This window comes from Heliangelus exortis, chromosome 14 (assembly GCF_036169615.1).
Source record: "Heliangelus exortis chromosome 14, bHelExo1.hap1, whole genome shotgun sequence".
Lineage (NCBI taxonomy): Eukaryota > Metazoa > Chordata > Aves > Apodiformes > Trochilidae > Heliangelus > Heliangelus exortis.
Genome location: NC_092435.1, coordinates 219,983 through 246,000, shown reverse-complemented (window position 1 = coordinate 246,000; position 26,018 = coordinate 219,983). Strand labels below are relative to the sequence as shown.

The 26,018-nt window shown below is 46.5% G+C and overlaps 1 protein-coding gene across 1 annotated transcript; it reads left to right on the top strand.

The window, feature by feature from the left end:
• Positions 1 to 611: 611 nt before the first annotated feature.
• Positions 612 to 25,384, top strand: LOC139802323 (rho GTPase-activating protein 20-like). The gene is made up of 15 exons (XM_071757395.1): positions 612 to 742; positions 10,759 to 10,841; positions 12,626 to 12,796; positions 13,366 to 13,515; positions 14,252 to 14,293; positions 15,007 to 15,091; positions 15,637 to 15,714; positions 16,411 to 16,477; positions 16,850 to 17,038; positions 17,417 to 17,592; positions 18,105 to 18,266; positions 19,403 to 19,512; positions 20,211 to 20,400; positions 20,995 to 21,112; positions 21,691 to 25,384. The coding sequence occupies exons 2-15, from the start codon at positions 10,762 to 10,764 to the stop codon at positions 23,373 to 23,375; spliced, it is 3,303 nt and encodes a 1,100-aa protein (XP_071613496.1). The 5' UTR covers positions 612 to 742; positions 10,759 to 10,761; the 3' UTR covers positions 23,376 to 25,384.
• The last annotated feature ends 634 nt before the right edge of the window (positions 25,385 to 26,018 follow it).

Below are 26,018 nucleotides of genomic sequence, written 5' to 3'. Positions count from 1 at the left end.
GAGAGGCAAAACTGTCGGGCTGCTGTTGCCTCCTGATTCTGACTCTTCCGGAGAAGCTGCGGGGTGCTGCGGGGTCCTGCGGGGCCGTGGCAGCGCGAGGCACTCACCGGCAGCGCGAAGACGTGCAGGTGGGGAGAGATGATCGGTCTGTACCGAGTGGCACACGTCCGTGGTGATTTTATTTTTTTTTAAATGCCACAGAACCAACAATAGACTATCGTATGAGCAAGGGGTTAGCCCAAACTAATGGAAAATAATAGAGAACACTGTAAACATAATTTAAAATGCCAGCTAGACATTCTCAAACAAATCATCCAAAACAAACAGTAGCTGAGTGGAACTATTTTCTTTTCTGGGAGTTTCCACTGGAATAAATAGCAAGTCCTATTTAAAAATAAATAAATAAATTTGCAACTAGTTGTAATACTGTTAATTTTAATGCTTGCCAGGGGCTGGAGGGTGCCCACAGCCAGGGAGACCGGTATGATCCAGTGATGTGTTAATGCAGCTTTTGCTGCCAGTTCTTTAGATTCACTTGCAGTTTTTAACTTCGGGCCTTTCTCAAGACAGAACTTCTGTTTTTTGCGTTGCCTTCCCATCTTCTCCTGCAGTCAGAACGTTCCTTAGTGTTCTTTTCCAAACCAGCCTGTCTGCTGATGCCTCTGCGTAACCCAGGCAAAGCGGTGCAGTGACGTTCCAGTCCTGCCTTACCTGCTGAGATGGAAAACGAGGACCTGCCACAGTTTGTGCTTTGCCTCATTGTCACATCCAGAACAGCAGGGCCAGGGACACCTGCTCCGCAGGAGCACAGCACTCTTACAGGGACTGGGTTTCTTGGGATGCATAAAGCAGCATCAGGCACTGTACCTCAGCCTTCCCACTGATTTCTTCATGGACCTGGGTGTCAGTTTGTCTAGCATGACTTTATGCTAATTAAGCCACTGGTACCTGATGGGATGTGTATGAACAGTAATGTTCCTGGTCCTAGGGCAGCTGCCCTACAACTTGCTGAAACCTGATACAGCTCATTCCCAGCTGCAGGGAGGTTCCTGTGTGCATGTCCTCAGTCCCTGGGATGGTGCTCTCCAGGGCACACCTAAAGAGATGAGTTTAGTTTGTAAGCCAGAGAGAAAGTAGTCAGGAGGCTATTTTGATGTACATAGAGCTTATAAACCTTCCCCACCACCAGCCACCAAGGTTTGCTGCTAAACAGTTTTCTCCAATGTCTCACTGCCTGTAGAGGCTGTTAGCTTGATTGGGAGTTTATTTATCGTCCTCTAGTGTTTTAAAAACTAACATAAGTTCCTTTTTGTGAGGAAAACAAATATTAAAGTGCACTGGTTTAAAAAGATTTGCTGGGTCTGGATGGGCATCACCAGCCATGGGGACACAATGACAATCTCTGCCTCCCTCAGGGGCTCTCTCTGAGGTCTTTCCATCAGCAGTGCTGGGCACAGTCCCATTCTTTGACCTGTCTTTAAGTGCTGCTACACTTTAGGTGCTGGCTGGACCCACACATAGGTCACTCGCTGTGTTTCTGGTCTAGGTGAAGCTGGCATTTGCAGAAGGGACCATTTGTGCTTCTTGGTGCTTCATCTTTGTTCATGATAATTCATCAGGGCTGGCCCCAGAAATGGGACATACATGGCCTTGTCTCTGCAGAGGAGCCACCTCCAGGGGCTAGAGCTCTATTAGATTATAACTAGGGAATGTGACTCGAGCATCTCTGTAGTCAGACTGGTGTTACTCCATGGGTATGGGAGATGTTGAGGAATGTACCACTGATATGCTTTCTCTTAATTAGACTGAAGGTGTTGCAGATGTTTGTTCTTCATGACGAACCATGAGGGAGCTCAGATCCTTTCCTGCTTGTACCATGGAAGGTTCTGGTCTGCAGCTCTGATGCACAGATCCTTCTTGCGGATCCTTTCCGGTCCCTCATGGGCAGCTTTACACCAGCCCACCATGCTCCACCTTCCTGCAGGCTCACCACCCCTCCATGGTTCCACCCTCACAAACACCCCCAGACTCCTGTATTTGCTCTGTTCACCTTCATCCACGTGTTACTCATTCCTCCACTCTCACCAGTGCCACCACAACAGCAAGTGGCACCATAGCAGATCCAAATTTGGCATCTCCAAATCCACCTGCAGCAGCACACAGCCCCTCACACTGCATGAGCACAAGGGACCAGCCCCTCTCCTCGTGTCTCCATGGTGCTGCTCTCCTCACATGCCATGGAGAGCAAATGGCAGGACAGATAAGGACGTGGAAATTTCCAGAACCCGGAGTCCTTAATGAGCCCCTCTGAAAACAGGTAGGGTGGAGTCCAGCAAGTGGCATGTGAGAGAGAAACTGAAGCAAAACAGGATGTTTTGGTGATTTAAAACTTTTTTTTTTTTCACATTTGCTATTGAAAGGCTTGCTTTGGTTTGGTTTTGAAATTGTCTGCCACATTTATTGGGAAATTTATCCACCAGAGAGCTTTGTGCATGCGTGTGTGTGTACGCAAATGCAGATGTGTGCACCTGCTTACGTGAGGAGAGTAAATGACAGGACTACTATTCAGCCTCAGGACAATTTTCCACCTGAAAATTATTAAACCAACAGGGACTAACAGACACGTGGTGGGAGATATAAATTCCATCTATGTAGATCTCCTGTGAATCTTGCAGGACAGATGTTTTCTGCTTTGAATGACTCAAAACTGGAAAAATTTTATCAAATTATGAATTGTTTATCAAAGAACTGCAAAAATTACTCCCATGACTGGAAGGATGAGTTTACACATATATGTGTGTTAAATCCACATAAGGGGAAATGAGGCATAAGGGGCAGATTAGGAAGCCTTTGGCATTATCCATACTCCCTAACGTGTCCTATGTTCAGCCTAGTTCAGCTGATACAACTTCCTCACTAATTCCTCTAGAGATTAAGGCAAAAGTGAGAATGAAACACTGGGATAAATGAATAATCTATGAATCAGAGTAGCTGTCTTTAAATAGCAGGTTTCTTAGAGTTTTCCATAGCCTGCCCCTCTGGGCTGCACCAGAAATAGAGGCACAGTGAATGCGTGTCCGAAAAGCCCCTGTCCGCTTGCTGTCCCTGCTGCTGTACCCCAGCCCGGGCCCAGCATGGTGTTTTGTCATTGACTTCAGGGGAACACAACATTTTCAGCCCAAATCCCTCATTCTTCTTGGCCCCTTTGAGAGTTTCTGCAATTGCTTGCAGCAGTTGTTCCCATGGAATAACTATTACATCCTCGTGTAAGGCACTAGTGTGAATAATCTGATTCTACTGATGATCTTTTTCGACCTCTGGTGGGGTGTGTTCCTGAAGGCCACACGACTTTACTTGCACTGGTCCACAGTGAGAGGTTTTTACTACAAGAAATATGTTCATATTTCTTTGTTAGCCTCACTTGGCAAACTGTCCTCTGGCCTCCAGGTTATTTGATCTCCGAGGTCTTCCTCCTCCATGGGTCGCTTCTCTCTTTCCCTTTCTCAGCCCCCTGGCAGCTCTTCAGGCTCTGTTTTTGGGCCCCTCCTTCGCATTGTTTTTACACGGGCTCAGCTCACATAATGCTGCTCTCGCCTGCCTTTCCATTCTTGACCTTTGTCCAGCAGCTCAGCAATGTCTCTCTTTTGGCCAGTCTCACTGTTCAACCCTTAATGTCTTCCTTCAACTCCAAAAGCTAGCAAAAAAGTGCCTTTGTTTAAGCCAAAGTCTACTTATATTTGCCCATCTCGTGTAACTTAAAAACCTGCAGATCCCCTGAAATTCATGGTGTTTGGATCCTCATTTGAGGCTGGGATACCTATTTTTCATTTCCCTCAACTGTAAAATTCTGTGGAACCAAATCCTACAATTCATCATAAATGTCTCATGAGTTTTGAGGAGGAGTTTGAGAGTCAGTGTTTCTATTAAGTACATTACTCGTCCTCATGCTGGGGGATGAGCAAGCAGCAGAAAGAGGAGAATGCCTTTCATGGTGTGTGTGCTAGCAGAGGTGCCATTGGTTAACCCATTTTTCAGCCAGAAGGCTCCAAGAATGCCATTTGACAACCCCAAGTCTGTAAAATGCTAACAGGATGGTTATAAGGCATAAAAGAATTAATGTTCAGCCCTTAATGAAATCCAGATGCACTGAGAAGCCTCTTTTCAAGGTCTTTTCCATGGCCAAGCTGCAAATAAAATTATTTAACCATTGTAAATAGAATCACTCATAGTTCCCACTTTCTCTTGCCTGTGCAGCTCACATCTCCCAGTCTCACACACCAAGCCTGGGTGCTTTGTGTGCTCCTGGTCAGTTTGGGTCCTCCCTCCAGCTCAGGGGCCCTGCAGTGGGAGGGATGGAGCAGTCCTGGAGTTGGGCAGACCCAGCCATCTGTGAGTTTTTAATTTTGAATACAGCAGAAGAAGGAGTTTTCGACCAAGGCAGGGGAAGAGAAGATGGTTATTTTAAAGACACGAAGGAATGTGTTACATTTTTCAGTTCCTCAGGTTTGGCCGTTCTACTAGCTTTTCATTTTGCCAAAGCTCAATTCAAGGAAGTATTTATTTGCATTTTTAAAGGAGTATGATTCTTAATTTACTTTGGCCTCAGTGATGAATTTTTATACTGTGAAACTCAGCAAGTTCCTTTCCAATATTATATACACATCCAACTTTACAACAGAAACACCTACCCCAAAGTACCAGCCTGAATTAAATATTTTAAAGGGCTTTATAAAAGTCTGCCCTCACTGATTTCCCACATGACTTATGGGTAATCACCCCTTAGCTGTTTGATGCTATGCTCATAACCAGAGCATTCTGCAGCTCAATGTTAGAGTCCATATTTGTGTGTGGAGCTGTGGAGAGGTTTGCTTTAGAGTTGTTGAAGGCAAGAATGCCCCATGAGAGGTTCCTGGAGTAGCTTTCAGCACTGGTTCAAAGGAAGGAGCCCTGCTATAAAGTTTCATCAGAACATACAGGGAGAATCTCTTGCACTTCTCACCATGGGAAAAAGCATTGCAGGAAAATCCCAACAGGCAGCAGCTGTCTGTTCTAATCCATTGGTAGCAGATATTTCAAATTTACTCAGCCCTGGTTGCAATGCTGATTGCAACCAAACCCTCAACCTCCAAGAAAAGCTGAACAAATTCTACATGGGTCTTTTCAGCAGCAGTTGCCCGTAATTTTTACAGATTCTGCCCACCAATGCGGTATCAGTGAGGTTTGGAAATAGCAAGATTTATATATTTTTTTTTCATTCTTGTACTGATCAGTCTTTATCTCTCACTCCACCATGGAATGTCCTAGGGAGGGGGCACAAAGCTCTGCTGCCAATGCTGTTCCAGACTCCCAAGGCAGGCAGATCCTGCAGGCAGAAGTTATCCTCGGGAACAGGGCAAAAAGGTGGGGTGTAGTAGATCAGTTGTGAGTCAAACTAATCCCCAGCTCCATCCCAGTGGAAAACTCACTTGGCCTTTGGCAGCTGAGAACTTTATCTCCCAGTCCCCCTTATATGGGACATTTTAAAATAAACCAGCAAGGCTCCATTTCTTGGAAGCAAAAGGAAACGTTGCAAAGTGTGTCCTTGCAAGCTGATTCACTGTCATCAGGCTCTGCATATTTTAAGAAATGTTTGTGTTTAGTTGGAGACACATTTTAGCATCAAGGGAGAAAGAAACAACATGGGTAGATCAAAGTGTGCAGAACAGTTCAGATAAACATACACCTGAGTTTCTTAGCTCTGAGCTCAAGTTAAACCCTGCCCTCTCTCTCTGAAGGGACTTGTACCCACAAATAAAATACTGGACTGTGGCTACCCAACATAATGTTATAGTTCCTACTCTGAATAATTAGCCTAATTCTGTATCTGAAGCAATTCAGAGGGTTAAAGGAGTGGCAGAAGAGTTAAAGATTCTCCCTAGCATTTGAAGGGAAACTTTAATGCTTTACCATACGCCTGTGCTGGCAAAATTCACACCAAAGAGCTGGTAGAGCAGCAACATTTTTTTTCCTCTCTTCTGGGCACTGAATTTTCACCCTCTGCAAAGCACAGTGGGGCAAACTGTTAAACTATAAATGGACAGACACACACATCCTTACCTAATATGAGGCAGTGTGGAGAAGCAAGGCTGGATGGATCAGCACTGGGTTGCATTAGTCTGAAAACAGAAGGGACATAGGGCACCTGGCATAGCATTAACTGCACTGCATTAACACTGTTCCTTCTGAGGAGAGGATGAGTTCTGTGTTGTGGAAAAGATTCTTGTAGCCCCTGTGGTAGCAAAGGGACCTGTTTCTTTGCACAGGTAGATGATGGCAAGTGTTTAGGTATCAGGAATCCCTGATAATATTGCATGAGGTTTGATCTTCTCTCAAGTGTCTCTCTGCCCACAGATGTTGTTGGTCTGTGCTTTTGGATAAGCTCCCAGGGAAAGAACTGTGTCTATCTTGGTTTTTAGCAATGAAAATGTTGCAATAATGCCTGGGGGGATGTACCTTATGATTTGAGGAGAAAGGACATTTATGTGAGACCTCTGTGTAAAAACCTCCTGTGCTCACATAAAGGAGACCCAGCCGCACCAGGGTCAGGAGCATCCCCATCAGCTCATTAAGATATTTCTGCAGGAATGCTGCTGCTAACGTAAACTCATTGTTGGATGGAAGAGCAGCAGCAGCTGTTTTCATATGGATGGATCCAAGCCACCAGTTAATTGTTTCTGAACTCTTAACTGGATTCTTAAATATTTTTTTAATGTTGCCTGGGAGGTAAATAATCATGCACTGCATTTATGCAGCAACTTTTGCTCTGTTCCAGTATACCACTGAAAAATATGCCTTTTCTGGGGTCAGCTGGTTAACAACAGTGATCTGCTCTGGCACAACATACTGATACTGTGATGAGAGTATTCCTAGGAAGAGAGTGTGTCACCAGATCCATCAAAATGAGAATAATATTGGTGTTACTGGCTCTGAACAATCTGGCTTTTCAATCTCATTTTCAGTTGTGACATACCTAACAGCCAAAGCAGAGCTACCCAGGAGCCTTCTGTTAGTGAATTTTTCACCCTGTAAAATGCAGATTAATTGAAAACAAACTTTTTATCAAAATGCACTGCTTTAGCAGAGCCTCTCAGTAAAATGAAGGGAGGACTCTGAAGGAGCTCTTCCTGCCAGACAGGATTTTAAAGCTTCCTGCCAGACATGTTTCCATTGGAAAATGTCCTTGATTTATGCCAGCTTACCCACCCAGCCCCGTGGTTTGCAGCTTCACAGCAGCTCTGTCCTGTGGATTATTTCCAAAACTCCAAGTCCTGTAGATCTGACACCTCTTAGGGTGCTGGTGATCCTGCATCCAGGCCTTGCAGGTGGCCAAGCCCACCAGCTCCTTGGCTTTGTCAGCCTCCCACGTTTGACCTGGAAGCAGCAGGGTCCCTGATGCATGGGATCAGGACTGACAGTCTCTAGCTGAAGAGCAGCAGGGGGGTGTTTCCCTGCTGAGATGGGTCTGACCAGCTGGGGCCCTGCAGCACAAGGCACGAGTTGGCAGCTTGCAGCAGGTGCTCAGGTCAAAGCAAGCACATGGTGGTTTTGAGCACACAGTGTATCACATTTCTGAAATTAATGCTTTGCAGAAAAATTACAGTGTTAAAAAAAAATTGTTTCAATTTCTGAATGTGAACTGAACCAAACAGAAGCACTGTGGTGTCACCAACAGTGCAAGCTTTGACCAGTCATTTGCAGAAAGAAAATCCACCCTGTACCAAGCAGGTGTTAATATTTTTCAGTTCAACTATGTGAAGAATTTTTTTTTCACCTTAACTATCTGAAGAATAACATTCAAGCACAGAGGTCAGTCTGGCCAGCCCTGCCGATAGTGTCAGCCATACATGGGTTTGGAATGAGGGGCATGAGGCTCACAGCCTCCCTGGTGCCAAGAGACACACAGCTAAAACCAGCAGCTCAGAGATGAGTAATGTGCAAACACAGCCCAGAAGGCTGCAAGTGCTCGAGCACTTTAAGAGTGTGTTGGGTAAACGAGTCCCTGTTCCCATAGCACCGAAACCACACAGGGATTACAGCCCAGTCCCACTCTGAGGGGTTCCTGGTTAGGGGTGTTTGTTTAGTGTGAGCACAGCCCCCCAGCTTCAACGTGGAGTCCCCTTCACCCCAGTGGATGCTCTGGAGAGGCAGCAGCAGCTCAGGACCACCAGCCATCCCCCAGGCCCCACCAGGGCCATCCTGGGGCATGATGAGGGGCTGCAGGGAGCTGCTGGGGTATACTCTGCATGGCTTCTGAAGCCAGAGGCAGAAGCATTCATTAGTCCTCTATTAAGTATGCAAATCAAGTACATTAGCCATGAACTTGTGCCAATTAGCTGTGTCCCATTCCATCAGTAAGAAGCCACTTGTGTGATCTTGTCACCATCATCTCAGTTTTGTCCTACCAAGAGTGCTTGACTGGCTCATATCAAAGAGACTTTGGCTGAGGGCTTGGAAGGTAATTCTCTGGTTTGCCTGAAGCCTGCCTGGAATCAGGCAACATGACCTGTGGGCAGCTGATGGTCTTGGCATTTTATTTGGAGATAGTACAGGGAATCTGTCCTGTAGCCACAGCATTTCACTGGAAACACAAAGTTCTGTCCTTGCACCTGCTTGAGGTGAGGCTAGTGAGCAGGTTCCCAGGCTCCTCTGGAGAAGGGCAGTAAAGAGGCAAACGTAAAGCTGCTTGAAAGGCATTGCTACCACTCTTCAGATACAGTCTGAAGCCATTCCTTATGGTCAGGAGGAGAAATCCTCCACTACTGACTCTCAGATATCTTTAGATGTCCTCCTACACTACAATGACATCACGTATGTCATTAGTGCTCCTTGTCAGATGTTACCACCAAGGAGACTAGTTTTGAGGTGGCCAAAATGACCACTTTACCCTCCGTGAGGTTATTATGTGTCATAGGATTCTTGGGCACAGAAGATACTCATGTGCAAGATTTATATATAGTGCCATTCAAAATGTTGTTACAAGGCCCCTGGCACAAAGCTGCACGCAGTGGCCATGCTGTTCCTTGGAGTGCTCTTTGCAGATGACAGCCCACTGGGGTTTTCCACACCCTGAGATGCTGCATGATGGGTGCTTTGCTGTACTGTGTTTTGTAGGAACATTTTTTCCTATTAAGGCACCTCTGAAAGCCAGATGTTCCGTTTAAGCAGGGACACTCTTTTTTTAAAACAAACATTTTTGAACTGATGTTATTTTTATTTAGTTCTTTCTGTGAAACTTCCGAAGACAGATCTTTGCTTGGCAAGGTCACGTCAGGGAACAAGGGAGAAATTGCCATCCATCTGTCACTGTCTAAATATATACACGTGCACAGAGAAGCTGCTTGGAGACCACCACTGGTGCTGGGAAGACGAAGATTCATATGTTAGGAAATGGTCTTATTAAATTGTGCTCGTAATCCCACTCCAACTTTGAGTGTTGCATGATCATGCACTCCTTTTCTGCTTTGGGATTCCTGACATAAAACTCGGGAGGCAGACTCACAGCCAGGCTGAGTGAGCAGGAGCAGTGCTCTGAGCCAGCCCCACAGCCAACCTGCCCCCTGTTCATGGAGTCAGGTCTAGTGTGCTTGACACCAGGCACCCCAACTCATTCTAATGGGTTTGCTCATGGCCTTTCAATCCCTCTAACATCAGAAAAATGTCCTGTTAAAGTGGTTATAAGGTACAATGGGACTTGTGACCTCACATGCAACAAATATGTCTGCATTCAGCAGAGTTTGAGAAATACATGGTTAATAAACAGAGCTGCCTTTCTCCATAGGACCTCTCCTCAAACAGCAATCCAGTTCTCTTTTATTATTAATATATTTCATATTTTGATGTTTTGAGAAGTCAAAAGACCAATAATTCTCGGCACTCTCTAAACTTCCTGGTACTTCAAGCTCTACTACAGGCAAATGCTGAAATTAGAAATGAACTGTGGGACAGATTTTCCCATACTTACTGGGCAAGAGCCACTGACAGACGGATTTCTCTCCCAGGCTAAAATCTGTCATGTTTCTCCAGCACAACATTCTTAAGCAAATAAATGGAGCCCTGTGACCTTCGTGTTTGCATGTTGACTTGGATGGTCATCACGTCTAACTCACAGGACTCACCACTGCAGTCACCTCATTTTTGTCTCATGTAAGACTTGATGGCTGTGGCTGTTAAAAAAGACAAAAGTGCCTGGAGGTTACACCACTTGAGAGGAGCCTAATAGTCTGTTCTGCATCTATAAATCATGGAAAAATAACACAGAGAAAAATCTACTAAGTAACCTCATCCTTTCCTTCAGCCCCTGAAACGTGGCTCCCTACATTATTATATGCTGTTCATAGCTTTGTCCAGTCCAGTTTTAAATGGGATTTCTATACCTTTCCTTAACAAGTTATTCCATGGCATGAGTGGTAGGAAGTTTTTCTTGACCTTTGGCCTGTGGCTTTTTTCTTTACTCAATTCCATCTCATTATTTTGAATTTTGGCTGTGAAAACTGGAAGCATTTCAAGTTAGGGATGTTTTGAGTGCCCCACATAAATGTGAGAGCTGACAAGTGTTTTAATAATAAGGAAGGGGAGGGAGGTGTTTGAAAGCACAGATCACAGGTCTTTGTGCTGAGGTTTCATGAGTGTTAGCTAAATAAAAAGAGAACTCGTAGAGTGTAATGAGTGAATCTGCTTCCAGGATGGCCAGGCTAACTGGAATGTCTTTTTGTCTTGCAGAAGATGAAGCCCATAGTCCAAAGGAGACGATCTACCCCTTCTGCCATTACTAAAGCTCTTGGCAAGTCAAGGTACCATTCCAGGTAAAGGAATTACCTTTCTGACTCCTTTTTCCACCTTTCTGCCTATAGACTGAAATCAAACTAATTCTGTCCATTGCCCAGGGCAGCCAAGTCCCTACGGGGTTACAGCAGCTCTCCCTGAGTGCCAGCTTGGGTGGGTGGTTAAGTGGTGACCCTGATATGAAAAGTTCCCTATGACTCCAGAGCCACCCAGTGCTCTGCTGATGCTTGGCTCCCACCAGTGTGAAGCACCAGCAAATGCAGTCAGGTACAAACCTGCCAGAGGTGCACATCTTCTGCCAAAACACAAAGTGCAGCTGTGGGATGAGCTTCTTGGTCCTCTCATGGGAGCTGAGTCCTGTAGAGGTCACCTCTCGTCCTCTCACAACACCTTGTAACTGCTCAGCACAGATAAGGAGATGCCACACTCCTTTCTGCCTTGCTCTGGCAGCAATCTTACAAGTAACATTTCCTGAGGGACTTGTTCAGTTTGAAGTTTCTTGTGGGTTTTTTCTGTTTAAGAAAGTGATGATAAAGCTGAACTGATTGATATTTTAATCTGGACCAGCCCTCCTGAGGCCCTCCCTTTTATATCATACCACAGGTTGATAGGTACTGATAGGTACACCCTGCTGTTCTGAAACGGGAGTGTGGGGTCAGCCTCACAGGATCATTTAAAATAAAGAACAGGGCTGATTTTCATTCAGTTGTCTCCTGACCAAGCTATGTAGCTTCTTTGTCATTCCTCCCACCCTCTTCCAAAAAAAAAAAAAAAAAAAAAAAAAAAAGAGAGTAACAAATTCTTGACTTTATTTGGCCGGAGAATATGCTTATGAGGGAGGGAAGCTTTGAACGTTTCTCATGTGGATTGCTATGGAGGGAACTGGTACAGTGCCATCTTTGCTTAGGCCACCAGAGTATTGGTGGGATTTTTTTGCTATCCTGATGTTGTGTTTACAAAGCTGTTCAACTTCCCCAGCTTTAGGAAATCCACTGCTGAGGCTGTGGGATGCTGTGGATCCCACTGCTGAATTGATGCACATCCCAAGCTTTTACTATCAAGTTTAAAGGTGATTTAGCACTTGTAAAGGCAACAGGTGAATAGGCGAAGAATTCGCTTCCTGGTGGCTTTGGAGCAATGAGGAGACAACAGGGAATTTCTGCATTCAGGAGTGTGGGTGGTCCTGCAACTGAGGGGTGATTTTAGAAAAGCAGCTATGGGCTGGCTTTAACCTTGTTCCCATGAAATCAAAAGAGCTCAATTAAGAGTTCAGTGGAAACTCAGTTAAGAGTAACAATGTCAAAAATATTACCCTTAGAGCTCATGTGTGGGTTTTTTTGTCTGGACTTTTGTCTGCCCACAAACTCGAGCAGTACTGCTGAGGGTTGGAGGGAGGGCAAGTACCTCTTCCACATTTGTCCTTTCCTGCAGACAGGATGCACATTTTTTTCTGTGTGTAGACAGGAGGATTTCTGGTCTTTCTCTGTGCACATAAGACTAAGCCATGCCTCGGTTTATCTAGTTCAGTCAGTGTCAGGAACATGAACATGGTCTCTGAGCAAGGCTCAGCTGCTTGTTAATTCAGCACGATCCCACCTGCAGAGCAGGGGCAGAGCCAGGAGGTGACTGTGGGACCTGTTGCAGTGCCAGCACTGCCAACAGGAGAGAGGAGCAGAGAGACAGGAGGGAGGTGCTGAGAGACAGGACACTGTGGTTTATGGTGGGGAGCAGGGGGGAAGTGCTGCCATGTATCCCCTTGAGAAAAGCTTTTGAGAAAGTCTTGTGAATTCTCTTCCTCCTCCAGGGAAACTACCCTTTCCTCTTCCCACCCCGACAATGGGCTGCCAAGTGGGGTGTTCAGCAACCCAGGCTCCACTTTTGTCCTGGACGAGCGAGTACAGCTAACTGTGGGCCTGCAGACCCAGGAAAGACATTTGATCTTGTTCAGTGATGTGCTGGTCATCGCCAAGTCCAAGTAAGAGGAATTCCCACTCACTCCTCCCCAACATGTGCTGTTGCAGCTGGGCTCTGAGCCTTTTGTGGGCGTAGCAGGCATCGAAACAGCTCCAATCTACAAATGTGAATCCAGCATGTGGCATCTCCCCCACCTGCCTCCAGAAATTCTCCTCAGTATTAATGTTTCACTCCATTTTCCTGAAAGAAGAGGATGTCTGTTTGGTTTTGACATTTCCCTTATGTGGTTTGAAAGAAATACCATGAGGGTGAGCAGGAGTAAGGGCAGAAAACTGGCTCCTTCTCTGGCTGTTTCTGTCACACATAAATTAAGAGCTTAGGTGGCTTTGGTTATTATCACAGAGAGTAATTAGCCTAAATCACCTTCTACCTGTGTGTGGCTCTAGTGAATCACTTTGTCCTAAGCAGCCACCAACTACAAAATGTGCTTCCACATGCCCAGACCTTTAGTTTGGGGTGGAGGGGGATTGTTGCTGTCACTGCATCTGCATGACTGGCAGGTGGCATGGCTCAACTCTGGAAGTCTGCACGTTAGGATCTGGCCTAAGAAATCCATCATTTGTATTGCAGATCCTCCTCCAGCCTGAAGCTGAAAAAGCAGGTGCATCTGAGTGAAGTGTGGACCGGCACCTGCCTCAATGAAGTGACAGAGAAAAAGATGGGTCCTGAGAATTCCTTTGTCATCGGTTGGCCTACCACTAACTATGTTGTCACCTTCAGGTATCTCATCAGACCTCCCTCTGCAGCCTGGCAGCTGCCCACATCTCCTGTGTGTCAAGCGAAAGAATGACTGAGGCTGTAGGGCCCTGAACTCTACTACAACCCTTCTGCCTGTTCAGTGGAGGACGAGAAATACATTAGATGACTGTGGAATAGAAATGGCAGCCATAGCATGGTTTTGTTCAGGCTGTATCATTGTTTCCAAGGGTCAGGATGGTCTCTCACGGGTGACACATATCCCTGATCTGGATTCATGATCTGACATGAAAGCTGCCATTCCTGTCTTAGTCCAAACTCAAGAGCAGTTCCACTTCCTTCATGTCACTGAGACCTGGGTAACCCCTGTTGGCAGCAGAAGCTTCCAGGAATGGCAGATATTGTGAAGGAACTAATAAGGGAAAGAAAATTGCAATCAAAGGCCACTGAAAAGAAAAAAAAAAAAAAAGCCCACAAAATGACTTATTTCCATAATCACAGAACAGTATCTGGCAGGAAAGCCAGTCCAGGTAGTTTCTGGGATTTTTTTTTTTTATTATTATTTTTAAATTTTTTTAATTCTTATTTTTGTTATTTGTTAAAATAGGACAGAAGCAGGAAAGGACTGTGCTTTTGTTCCAGGGCTTTGCAGGAAGGAACTTTGAGTTACAGCTATATATAAATGACACTGGGTAAAGTTTCCAAACTCTGCTGCTCACTCAGCACTTGTTTAATGGTCTGCCTCCTTTTCTATCTCCAGCTCAGCTGACGTGAAGGAACGGTGGCTGTCAGCCTTACTGTGGTGAGTGACCCTCCTTCCATCCTCCTCCTGGGTGGTTCCTCTGCAGTTCTCAGAGGGATCTCTCATGCCAGGTGGCACATTGCCCTCTGATGTCCAGCACATTATCTGGCATTATCTGGCTACTGTTTGAAAAACCCACCTTTGAAACATGAATGTGAAAATAAACCTGGTGTTAAGAGTCCAGAAAAGATTATATCCTCCAGAAGATAATATTGCTGGAGAAACTTCTTTTCCTTTGGAGCTTGAAGTGGACTTTACTAATTGATATGGAAATGTTACATATGTTACTGATTCTTCAGATATTTGGTGATTCAAACAGAAGGTTGTACTTCCTGGGGTTTAGAGGATACAGTTATGGATTCTTGTTGTGTTTTCATATGTTGTTTCCACTAACATCCGGCAGACGTTTTTATACAGGTACAGAGAGGGGAAAAAGTCTCTTCGTTTGTGGGAGGTAGTAATGATCCTAAGGATGCTGAAATATCTTATGTTAGACATTTCTGTCTGCATTCAAGGGGAGTTTGCTAGTCTGGGGGCTTAAGAAAGGCAGTAAGAGCACTGTGCACAGTGCATATTATTGTTACTGTTTCAAGCAATCATAGCACTTATCCTGCCAAAGAGCAGGCTCCATGGACCTCTTGGATCAAAGTCTTGGGGTCTTTCTCAATTTTAATTGGGAAATTTTATCCCTTCCCCTTTTCTTTGGCTTTCAGGCATATTAATGAGGTGAAACAGAATGAGTATCTGAAGAATCTGACCCTTCAGATCTTTGTGCTGGATGCTGACAACTGTCCTTCTGTAAGTAAAGAACCTGCTCATCAGTCCAAGGCTACATGGAGGTCTGTGGGGGAGGAGCGGGAATGCAGAGCTGTGGGGCTGCTGCTGCTGTCCCAGTTTAAAATGCAGATCCCACCTGGAAGGGTTTCAGAGGGTGTACATCTGGGGCAGCTGCGTCCTTCCCACTGGAATCCCCCTCAGAGAGTTCTAATTTGGGAAATCAGGAGGTAGCTAGACTCTTAGCAAAGAGCAGTTAATTCTTAAGATTATCCTTGGCCTCTGGCTTCTCTTTCTGGGATTTCTGTTGAGAGGAATCTTTGGATGGTATAATAAACCTGTGATAGATGAAGTAGTAAGAACAGTTTTCACAGTGTATAATCATCACCCTTAACAATGATTCCAGCACAGTTCAAATTAGTACAATTCTTGTAACCATGACCATTTAGCAAAGATAGTCAATAGACAGATGAGCGACACTTTTCCCAGGTTTTCAAACTACAAGAAACTGCAACAAAACTTCATGCCTTCTTATTAGCCTCCTATATTTTCTCTGTTTCCCTTTCTAGACTACCTCAGTCAATGTGTCCAATATGGAAACTGCAGAGAATGTGATGGAGAAGACCCTTCTACAGCTTGGACTTCCTGTAAGTGTCAGTTGCATGATCTGACAGATCTTAGCTAGGGCAGCCAGCAGCTCCTGAGTCACAGGACAGGGCAGACATCAGGAAGTCTAGGTTTGCTGTAGCTAACCTGTAAGGCACTAATACTCTGAAGCAGTTTATTTTTGTGGGTTCCAAGTATTAGAAATACAGACATGCTTACGTGCCTACTTTAAATTCAAACCTTGGATAATAAAGTCCTTGGGTTTCAGAAGATTTCAGTGCTTGCAATCCAATGTTAGGATTAAGCCAAGCTTCTCAAAGGGTTATTAATATATCTCTGAAAGACTGAACAATTGGAAATGTTATCATCAGATGAGCTTTGCCCACTGCAGTGGTCCATCCTTTCCCATTCCAGTGTTTAGCAGGTAGCTGTGACAGTGTTCCAGTAGTTTAATACCAAGGAAAGTTGATCATATTGCTAAAATAGGCTGGGAAGCCATCAGGTGGGCTTCTATCCTGCTGGCTCTCAGTCTGTTCTTCTGAGCCTTTCCCCTTCTACTCTGTGTCAGACCAATCTTGAGCACCATTGTGCCAGCCATGGGCTGTCCTGGTCAGGAGCTGTGCACATCTGGCTCTTTGGCCTGTTCACATTTGTTGGTTTGTGTTGCTTTCCAAGTGGGGTGCAACCTTGTGGCCCTCATCCTGATATTTTTCTCTTCTCTGTTCCTCAACTGCCAGGGCAGAGCAAGTGAACACCACCTCTGGGTGATCTCAGGAAAAGATGACCCTGCTTACCCTCTCATTGGTAAGACCTCTCTCATTTTACTAAAATGTGAGCACCACAGGAACAAGTGATAAATTATACTGGTGTGTATGGCAGAGAAACGCCTCAAATATTGCACTCTTCCCTTAAAAAATCCACGGTATGGGGATTGTTGGTGTTGTGAGATGAGGCATCAGGCTGATGTCACTTGGCTTTTATGGTCTCAGGAGCTATCTTTAATCAGTATATAGTGACAAAGACCATGTTGTCATAGGAAGACTCATTTTGGGGCCCTAAAGGGGTCTGCACTTGTGGGATCTGTTGGATGTGGCTGTTTCCTCCTGCCAGGTCTGGAGTTGTTTTCACACAGCTCTGCGTCTTTACTTGCTCTTTACACAACCCTTTACTCAACAGGGCACGAGCATCCTTTCAGTATCGCATTGAACTGTCTCCGGGACTCTGCTGACCAGCAGCAAGGAACCAACAATAACACGCTCCTGGCTGATGGGACAGAGGCTTCCTTCCTTGACCATCTCCCAAAGGAAAAGCAGTGTCAGTTTGTCCTGAAGCCCAGGCTCCAAGTTCCAGTGCAGCTGAGGAGAGGTAGGGGCTGCAGGAGCACATTACACCCAGGCAGAGGTTTTGCTGCTCTCTGTGGCAGTGCCAAACTCTTCCTGTCATCACAGACCTATCCCAGAATACCTCTCATAGATGGATGGGTGTGTGCACAGCGGAGGAGGTCGCAGAGGGGCTAAATTTGTCAGTGCAACCGTTCAGAGTCAGCTTTCAGTCCTTTGATGAGCCTTTGCTTGCCGGCCACTGCATCGCACAGAGAGCAGGGACTGAGTTTTGATGATGGTGGGGAGATGAACAAGTGAACCATCTAAATACGTCATGGCAGAAAGTCCTTGCTCTGCTGTAGATCACTCTCTGGCCAGCAGGAAGAACACAAAGGTGTAACAAAGGTCTGTCTTCCTTCAGAGCCACTGCAGAAGCACACCAAGAGGAAGAAATCATTGATTGACTGGGCCCTGCGCCGCAGCACCAGCACCCCTGCAGGCAGCCCCCCGTCACAGTCCCCCACCACTCCACGGAAGCTCTTTGGCCTGTCACTGTCCTCTGTCTGTCCTGATGGGATCCTTCCCAAGCCAATCATGGTAAGGAGCAGCCTGTACTGTTCATCCTTGACATGGACTTTTATGTTTAGCCCAGGGTTTAAAGCCACTTGTGGTATTTATCAGGACTGGATGGACAAGACCACTCCAATTCAGACCTAGCTCAGTAGCCAGGGTGAGCACATCCCTCTCCTGTGTAACCCATATCACTTCACACATAGCTGTCCATCCTGATTCCATGGGCATCTCCATCCAGATCACCACGAGCTGACAAGGGGCACTGTCAGAGGACTGTGCTGTGCTGCACAGCCGAGACCCCCTCCCTGCAGGAGTCTGCTGGGCTGACACTTGACACAGGATAAGTTTCCCCACATGAACTGCACCTGTAGCTTTGCTCACTGGCTATGTCCCTGCTCAAGTCTTGATAAATCTCTTGCATATCTTTCCTCTTCCCAGTATTGACTAGGTCTGACGCTGATTATGTTACAATAGGTGAGGTTTAATACACAAAACCAACAGGATAAAGTATTTGGCTCAACTAATCTTTCTCTTAGGATATGCTGCTGCTGCTGTACCATGAAGGTCCCTCTACTAGGGGCATTTTCAGACGTTCTGCCAATGCCAAGACTTGCAAGGAGCTGAAGGAGAAGCTGAACTCTGGAGATGATGTCCAGGTGGATGGAGAGTCAGTCTTTGTGGCTGCAGCTGTCATCACGGTATGTCTGGCCAAGTGACTGGGCTTTCTGGGCTAATGGTGCCTTACTTCAAGGAAGCAACAGGACTCTGTGGATAGGGAAGATCTGGGAGGGAACACAAAACATTTTGCAGAAAGACACATTCTCACCTGATGGCTTGATCCATCTCTGTGCACAAAGGCACCTGCCTGACCCAGTGGTGCTTGTTTCCACACACACAGACCTGTGCCGTGGCCTTCCAGACAATACTTCACTTTGAACCTCCCTGTACAAAACAGCCTCCAGCAGGTGACAGGAGTGGTTACTTCCAAAATAACCCTGGTGTCAATGCAGAAGTTATCTCACAGTGATTAGTTCAGAGCAGTTCAGATGCTGCACTGACTTGGGCATGAAGCTCTGTGGTGGCAGCAGCACAGCTGCTCTTTGCCCTTCCTGGACACACAGAGGAGACTGTGGGAAGTACGGGAGGACTCGTGCCATTTAAGTACAACTGCTCTGCATCCCCTACAGAGAGGCCATGCTTCAAGGAGCTGGCCTGTACCATCTCGCTAGTCAGCCAGCAGCAAAAGGGAGAACATCAGCCAAGTCCAAGCAGAGAGGATGGGGTGTGCAGCTTTCACTAAGACCCAAGTTATAATAATAATAATCATCATCATCATCATCATAAATCTGTCCTTTTCACTGGCAATTAAATTTGGTCAGATCAGTTCAGGCTCCTGAAGTATAAAAAACCGTCTCTTGCTCTTTTTGGTCTGATACAACAAACAGCTGACTGGGAGGAGATTCAGGCACTTTCCAGTGCTAGACTTAGAAGCTGTTAAGGTCAGAAAAAACAGCAGTTCTCCCAGCTGGCAGGGGGTTCATCAGCACTGTGCAGAGCCCTGGGTACAGGTCCTTTGCCTGCTGCAGCAGAGCTGAGCCCTGCTGTGGAGCAGGGCAGGGCAGGGCTGTCTGCTCCTGTGGCAGCTCCTGGGGAGAGGCTGGGGGAGCCCCAGGAGAGTGGGGTGGAGGTGGGCAGGGGGGGGAGAAACCTGTTTGTGTTGTGTCTTGTTTTATCTTGTGCTTAATGTGAATAAACAAAGACTGTATGTATCATGAAACCAAAACAAGGAATTCAAAACTGACCAGACTGCTTTGCATATATATATTTAATTCAGGATTTTCTACGAAATATACCTGACAGTGTTCTATCCTCAGACATGCACGGACTGTGGATGGAAGCTGTGGACACGGAAAATCGAGCACATAAGATTGAAGCTATCAAAAGGTTTGTAAAAGCTTTTGGAAAAGCTTCTTTTGGTGGGATAAGAGGCAGAACACAGCCCTAAGCATAGACTGCTGCTTCTGGGTGACTCCTGGCACTGCTCCAGTCCACAGCAGAGCTACTGCTGGTTGCCAGTGTCACTGGTCTGAACGTTTTCCTTTTCAATGGTGTTTTATGAACATTGTTAACATTTCTGACTCCAACAAATGTCATTAGAGAATTCTTTTCTGATGACCGCTTCACATTGCCAGAGCCAGCGAACTGAAAAAGTTTGACGATTCAGCCACCAGGAGTACATCAAATGTTAGTGGAATCAGAGCAATGGTACCTTTTTTCTTATGTGCACAACATAAAGCTGGTCATCTTATTGGCGGCTGCAAAAGAAATGGCCCTGCAGAGGTGGTGATGGGGACATTGGAAAGGGCTTCACTGCCTCAAAGCTGCTGCCCTGAGCAAGACTGGTCCGTCAGCACCCCGTGGGAGATGCAGGATATCAGACCTCCTCTTGCCCATGGCTCCTCTCAGTTTTGGCTCTCACATAGGCTGATGGAGGGGAGTGGCTCAGTGTTACTTCATTGTCACATGTGAATGTCTCAAACTGGTTGCAGAAGGGGGCAAAAGCTTTGGGAAGCAACTTCTGATATTTGAAGAGCAGATTTTTATGACATTACTGCTTTCCTTTGTTCTCACTCCCCAAACAGTCTTGTCAACCAACTCCCAGAGGCCAATCTCATCCTACTCAGGCACCTCTTTGGAGTTCTCCATCACATTGAGCAGAATTCTGGTATCAATCAGATGAATGCCTTTAACCTGGCTCTTTGCATAGCACCCAACATGCTCTGGCTACCAAGCCCCACTGGGCCTGAAGAGGAAAGCAGGTCTACAAAAAAGGTAATGTTTTATGGATTTGACCTAATACTTGCCTTCTCCTTTTACTGCTTTTTATGGGCACTGAAGGAAGGCAGAGGACCAGAGGCTTCTGGGCTGCGTCTTCTCTCCCCTGCTGTGCCTGTGCTGTAAGGGAACCCAGCCACTCAGTTTATCCAGGGTGGAAAGGAAAGCTGTGGTTGCTTTACCAGATGGGTTTCCTACATGGGAAAAGAAGCACAGGAAAGCTGGAGTTAAGACACTGCTACTTCATCAGAGTCTGAAGCCACCTTGCAGAGACAAAGTAAGCAGTGGAGATGACAGTGCTTCAGAGGGGAGGAATGCTTGCTTGTAGCTTGTGAGGTGTTATCAATAGGAAGGAGAATGCTAGAATGCTGCACTTGGCTCACTGTACCAGGTTATGTAGCTCACATTCTTGCTCCAGGTGTAGTTAATACAGACACATGGCCATGTTCTAAAGAGCTTCTTCAGCAAAAGGTTCTGTAGGAAACCCCACCTTTTGACAGGAAAAGGAACATTCTGGGAGTGATCTGACTTGCTTTATAAAGCCGGCTGTATTTTCATCAAACTGACTCTGTCAATTCATGCCTTTGCCAGGTGGCCTTGTTAGTGCAGTTCCTGATTGAAAACTCAGGAGAGATTTTTGGAGGTGACATTGCTTCCTTGTTTCAAAGACCAGACAAAAAGAAGTCCAAAAACTCAGAGGAATCCCTGGGTAAGTTGGTGCTACTGTATCCTCCAAAAATGTGTGAAATCTTTTAATAGGTGAACTCCTCATGGGGAATAGTTTGCTTTCCCTTCAGGTCTCTTCCAAGGAAAAAAATTGAAAAAACAGTTGGGTTTGATTTTCCTTGTGCCTGTCTGGTACGGGCAGGAAGCAGGGGCTGAGACTCATCCCTTCAGGTGTGTCCAAGCATGAGTGTCTTTCTCTGTGGCTGCTGTCTGATCCATTCCAGCAATCACAAGTATTTAGTATATCTGTAGCAGTGCCATGTCTCAGCCATCTTTTCTTGCAGATTAGTTCTGTAGAGCTAAACCAAGTGGTTGAATAGAGGGAGATCAAGTTGTCTCCATTAACTATCCTATGATTACAGGCCAGTGGTGAAAGCTCAGGTCATCAAGCCAGAATTTTTTGTGTCATTCCCAGTCCTGGTCTGGTCCCTAGGAAAGTAATAGATCATCTTTTTGTTCCCGTGGACTTGATAATATTTCCATACCTTGGTTTTAGGGAACTATATGGGGTTAGGAGACAAAGACAACAAATTAATTTGCATTCTCTATGCCCGGGCATAGGCTTGGCTCAGCATGATTATTCCTCTGATGAGATGGAGTTTTCTGCTTGTGACCCAGAAGGACCAAAGCACCACCTGGTACCTGACACAGATGCCATTTTTGAACCATCCAGCTTCTTCCTTGGTGAGGATCAGGAAGACTGGGACTTGTTCAGCGAGATCACAGCCTGCTACCAAAGCAAAGCCCAGAAGAACACCAGTGCAGACAGCTACGAGCTCCTGGAAGAGGAAGGCTCCTTCTGCTCCATCGGCTCAATTCGCTCGCTCAGCCCGGGCCGGGACCGGTGCTCCTCGGAGCCCAGTGTCTGCCTCAGCTCCCAGCTCCCTGCTCAGAGCCATGGGACAGTGGCCCGCCAGTCCAGCTGTGATGCCACCATCATATGCAGCCACACAGACTGCATCCACAGGCTGCAGCAGCTGCAGCTGGAGAGCCAGAAGCTGACTGATGAAAGCCTAGGCCCTGGGGTTAATAAGGTCAGGCAGAACTTGTGGCAGTCGCCTCAGACCAGCTCTCGGTTGAAGAAGTTCAGCCTTCAGAAGTCCAGCCCGTCCAACAGGTCCAGCTTCTCTAGCCTGTCCTCTACCACCACCTCCCCATCTGCCTCCTCTCTCAGCTCCTTAGACAGTGCTTTCTCCTACTGCTCAGAGTCATCAGCCATTAGTCCCACAGACATCTCATCCCTGCCCTTCATGTTCAGCACATCTGCCAGGCTTCACGCTGTGTCCCCCAAGATTGCCAAGAGGTCCCCAAAAGAGTGGCACAAGTCCTTCACTCCTCCAGTGCCTTCACACAAGTGCGACCTGGACAGTTTCCATGAGCATGAGCCTCAGGCTGTAGAGAACAGTCATTGCTGTGGAGAGAGGAGAGGCTTTCTATCTGACACTGACCAGGAGGAAGAGGAGAGGAGAGATCTGAGATCTCGGGGGGACCCTTGCCCAGAGCTCAGGAGTTCAGGTTATACCAAAGAGCTTGAACAAACCCCTGAGCTCCACAGTATCAGCCCAGCCAGTGAGAAATCCCCACGGATCAGCCACAAGCAGCACCAGGAGAAAGTCATGAAGAGCATAGAAACCAAAAGCATCGATGCTTCCCCTCCAAGCCAGGGAAGCCTGAAGCGCACCAAGATAACTTTTTATGTGACCTCCAATAAAGCAAGCTCCTGGGGGTCTCCAGTGGAAGAGGATGAGGAGAAATCCCTGGCAGACACCAGCAGCAGCACGGAGCAGAGCCTGCCCAAAAGCTTGCAGACTATGAGCGTCCATATCCCCCAGACAGTTTTCTATGGGCAGAACACACCCCTTGTCCTGCAGTCCATCTCCAGGCACTACCATCACAAACCAATGGCCTTGTTCCCAGAGGCAGAGTACAGAGAAAGTCCCCAAAGTGCCTCCTCTCCAGAGGAGCTAGGAGATGAGCCAGTGGAAATGGTGCAGGCGCCAGCCCACAGCAAGGGCTTCAACACGCTCAGCCACACCATCCAGATCATCCTCCCTGCCTCCATCCGCAGCACTGTCAGGGAGTATTTCAAGCAGGATGAAACCAAGGCTTGTCCCACATCCGAGATGGAGGCAGTGGAGAAGGAACTGCTGCGGAGCAGGGCAGGGTGGCTGAGGAGCCAGCCACGGGCAGGGCTGGCCATAGAGGAGCCCGACACAGCAGCCTGTGCCCAAGAGACGTTTGTCTAGGGAGAAGTGTGTGTGTGTGTGTGTGTGTGTGTGTGTGCACGCAGCAGAAAAAATCGTGTAAGATACGATCAGGGTGTGAAGAATCTATCAGGCTGCGTGGGGCTGTAAGTGTAAAGTATTGCTAATGTGTATGTAATGTTGGGGTTAAACATTCATTTTTCAGGAGCGGGGGGATGGGTTTGTTTTTTCTTTCCACCCTTTTTCTACAGAAGACACTTCACTGGCTAGGCATCTGGAGGGCTGAATGCCACCAGGCTCTGTCTGTGAATTAGCTGACCTCTACAGGGTCTGACTCCATTTCTTTTTAGAGTGAGCAAGGAGACACTCTGCTTTATTTTCTCCAGTCAGCTGCTGGAGATGTGTGTGTGGCTGACTGGAGAAGCGGAACAGCTAATGCTCCATCAGAATTAGTTTAAAATCTTCAAGCTTGCACAGAATCCTTCACTATTCACTGTTCATCCAAAGGAAAATCCTTCACCCCCACCTCAAAGACATCACTGCTCCTTCTCTGCTCAGCATTTGTCCCCTGGTGATCTAGCTCACCATCTGTGTTGATCACTGTTTGAAGTTGGGCTCCAGAGACACCGAGTGGACCCAAAAGTTCACATTTCAGCTTCCACTGACAGCACATGTAATATTTTAACCCCAAGATTGCTCCCCTCCCCCTTACTTATGCATTGATTTTCTTTTCTCAGACACACACCCCCCCAAACCCTCAAAAGCTAGCATGTGACAAAGCCACAGTCGCTATAAAGGATTTTAGCTCCGCCATTTTGGCAGGGCTGTGACCACTTGCCTTATACAATGTCCTCTGGGAGCAGCAGGTCCTTTTAGTCCCAGTACAAGGTGACATTATACTTCCATTCATTACGGTGACATTTCAGAAGGCCCTTTCCAGAGCCAGTGTGGATGAGGCAACTAATCAAATTCCTAGTCACACTGAGAGGGGTAGGATTTGGCATTAGCTTGAGATCAAGGAGTTGTGGAAGTTATCAGGAATGTTGTTGAGTGCATGCTGAAGCAAAGCCCCAGCTGGTCAGAAAGTTGTCAGACAGTCCATAAGCCGAGACTCTTCAGGCACTGACACCGTCTCAGAGAAACAGCAAGTTCCCACTCAGCAAAGTACATGGCATAGAGTGCTCCAGTAGAGTGAATCCTGGAGATGTGCCAGGCAGGGATGGGGTTAGAAGGCTGCTTGTGTTGCTCTACTAAAGAAATACACCCAGTGGACTCTTGGAGCATCCCTGTAATTCTACCTTGAATCATGCAAGCATCGTCACCATAATGGAGCTTGTCCAGAGGGTTGTGCTACTGCCTGCTGGTCTCTTGAAAGAAGCCAAGATCACCATGTTAGTTTGACAGGCATTAAGAAAACAGTGAGAAAAGTCTCAAGGGTTCAGGATGTTTCATTTGAAGGTTACAGGAGAGTTTTCTAAGGTCGTTTCTCTCAGAGACACTCCATTTACTCAATTAACAGTGAATGGGTGAAGGACAAGAGAAATACATGAGTCCTAATGATGAAGAAGTAGTTCTTGTGGAGTAAGTGCCCCCTGCAAGTTGCTGAGTGTCTGCAAGTAGCTGTACCTGGAGCTGCTGGACCCCTGCCATGATTCAGTCCTCACACAGAGGGGGAAATCACCCCTGCAAAATGATCCAGGGGGGTGTCAGATGCCTCCACTCATCTCCCATCTGCCTGTGATAGTGCCTGGAGGCTGGCCCAGCATGCCAGGTTAATACCACTCAATATCAGGGCAGGGGAGGGAAGCCCAGAGTCCACTTCCCACAGTGTGAAGAGTTTGATTTGTTATATGCAGGGTGTTTAACTCTGAAATGTGGCACTGTCTGTCCCAGATCCCCTTGGTGCCCCTGGTATTACAAAAAGTGTATATAATTGTAATAAAAACCGCCCCGCCATCCTTTCGCTCGCACAGGAACATTCACAAGGCACTCACAGTCCTTTTTTCCAGAGCTACAGTTGTAACTATTTAAATAAAAGACACACAACTTTGTTTGTCATTGTGGTGTGTTGATTGCCTTTCATTCCCTTGCTCTGACTTCCCCCTGGCGGCATTTGCAAAGAATGGTGCTGGTAGGAGTCCTCCTCAGCAGCTCAACTCAGGCATCATTCTTCCTGTGTCTTCTCAGGAAGAAGAGTACTAAATATTATAAGAAAATTCTGTCTATACTTGGAAAAGAGATTATTCTGTATTCTAAACACGCTAATGGCTTGTAAACTTTCTTTGTGTCTGGGCTGGTCTCAAACAAGGGGGAACTTTGAGATGCAGAGGAAGAGCTCCCACTCTATGTCACCTAAAATACTTACAAGCAAGTTGAAAAGAGATTAGTTTAGAGAAACAGTGGGAGAGTCAGGGAAAAACACATTCTCCTCTTCTCACCTTAGGCTGCTTAATATGGGCACTTTTCCCTGGATAATTGCTCTAACCCAGCTATCTTAATTTTTCTTCACTTAAAACAATACACTCCAAAATTTATCAGAAGATTTCAGCTGGCTGCATGGCAGAGGTAGGGTGCTCCATGAGACTTTGCCCCACACCAAAGGCACAAAAACCTTGCTTACCTGCTCTCTCTCATGCATGCATCCCACCTCTAAACTTCCTAGATCTTGTTCTGCTGAACAATAAA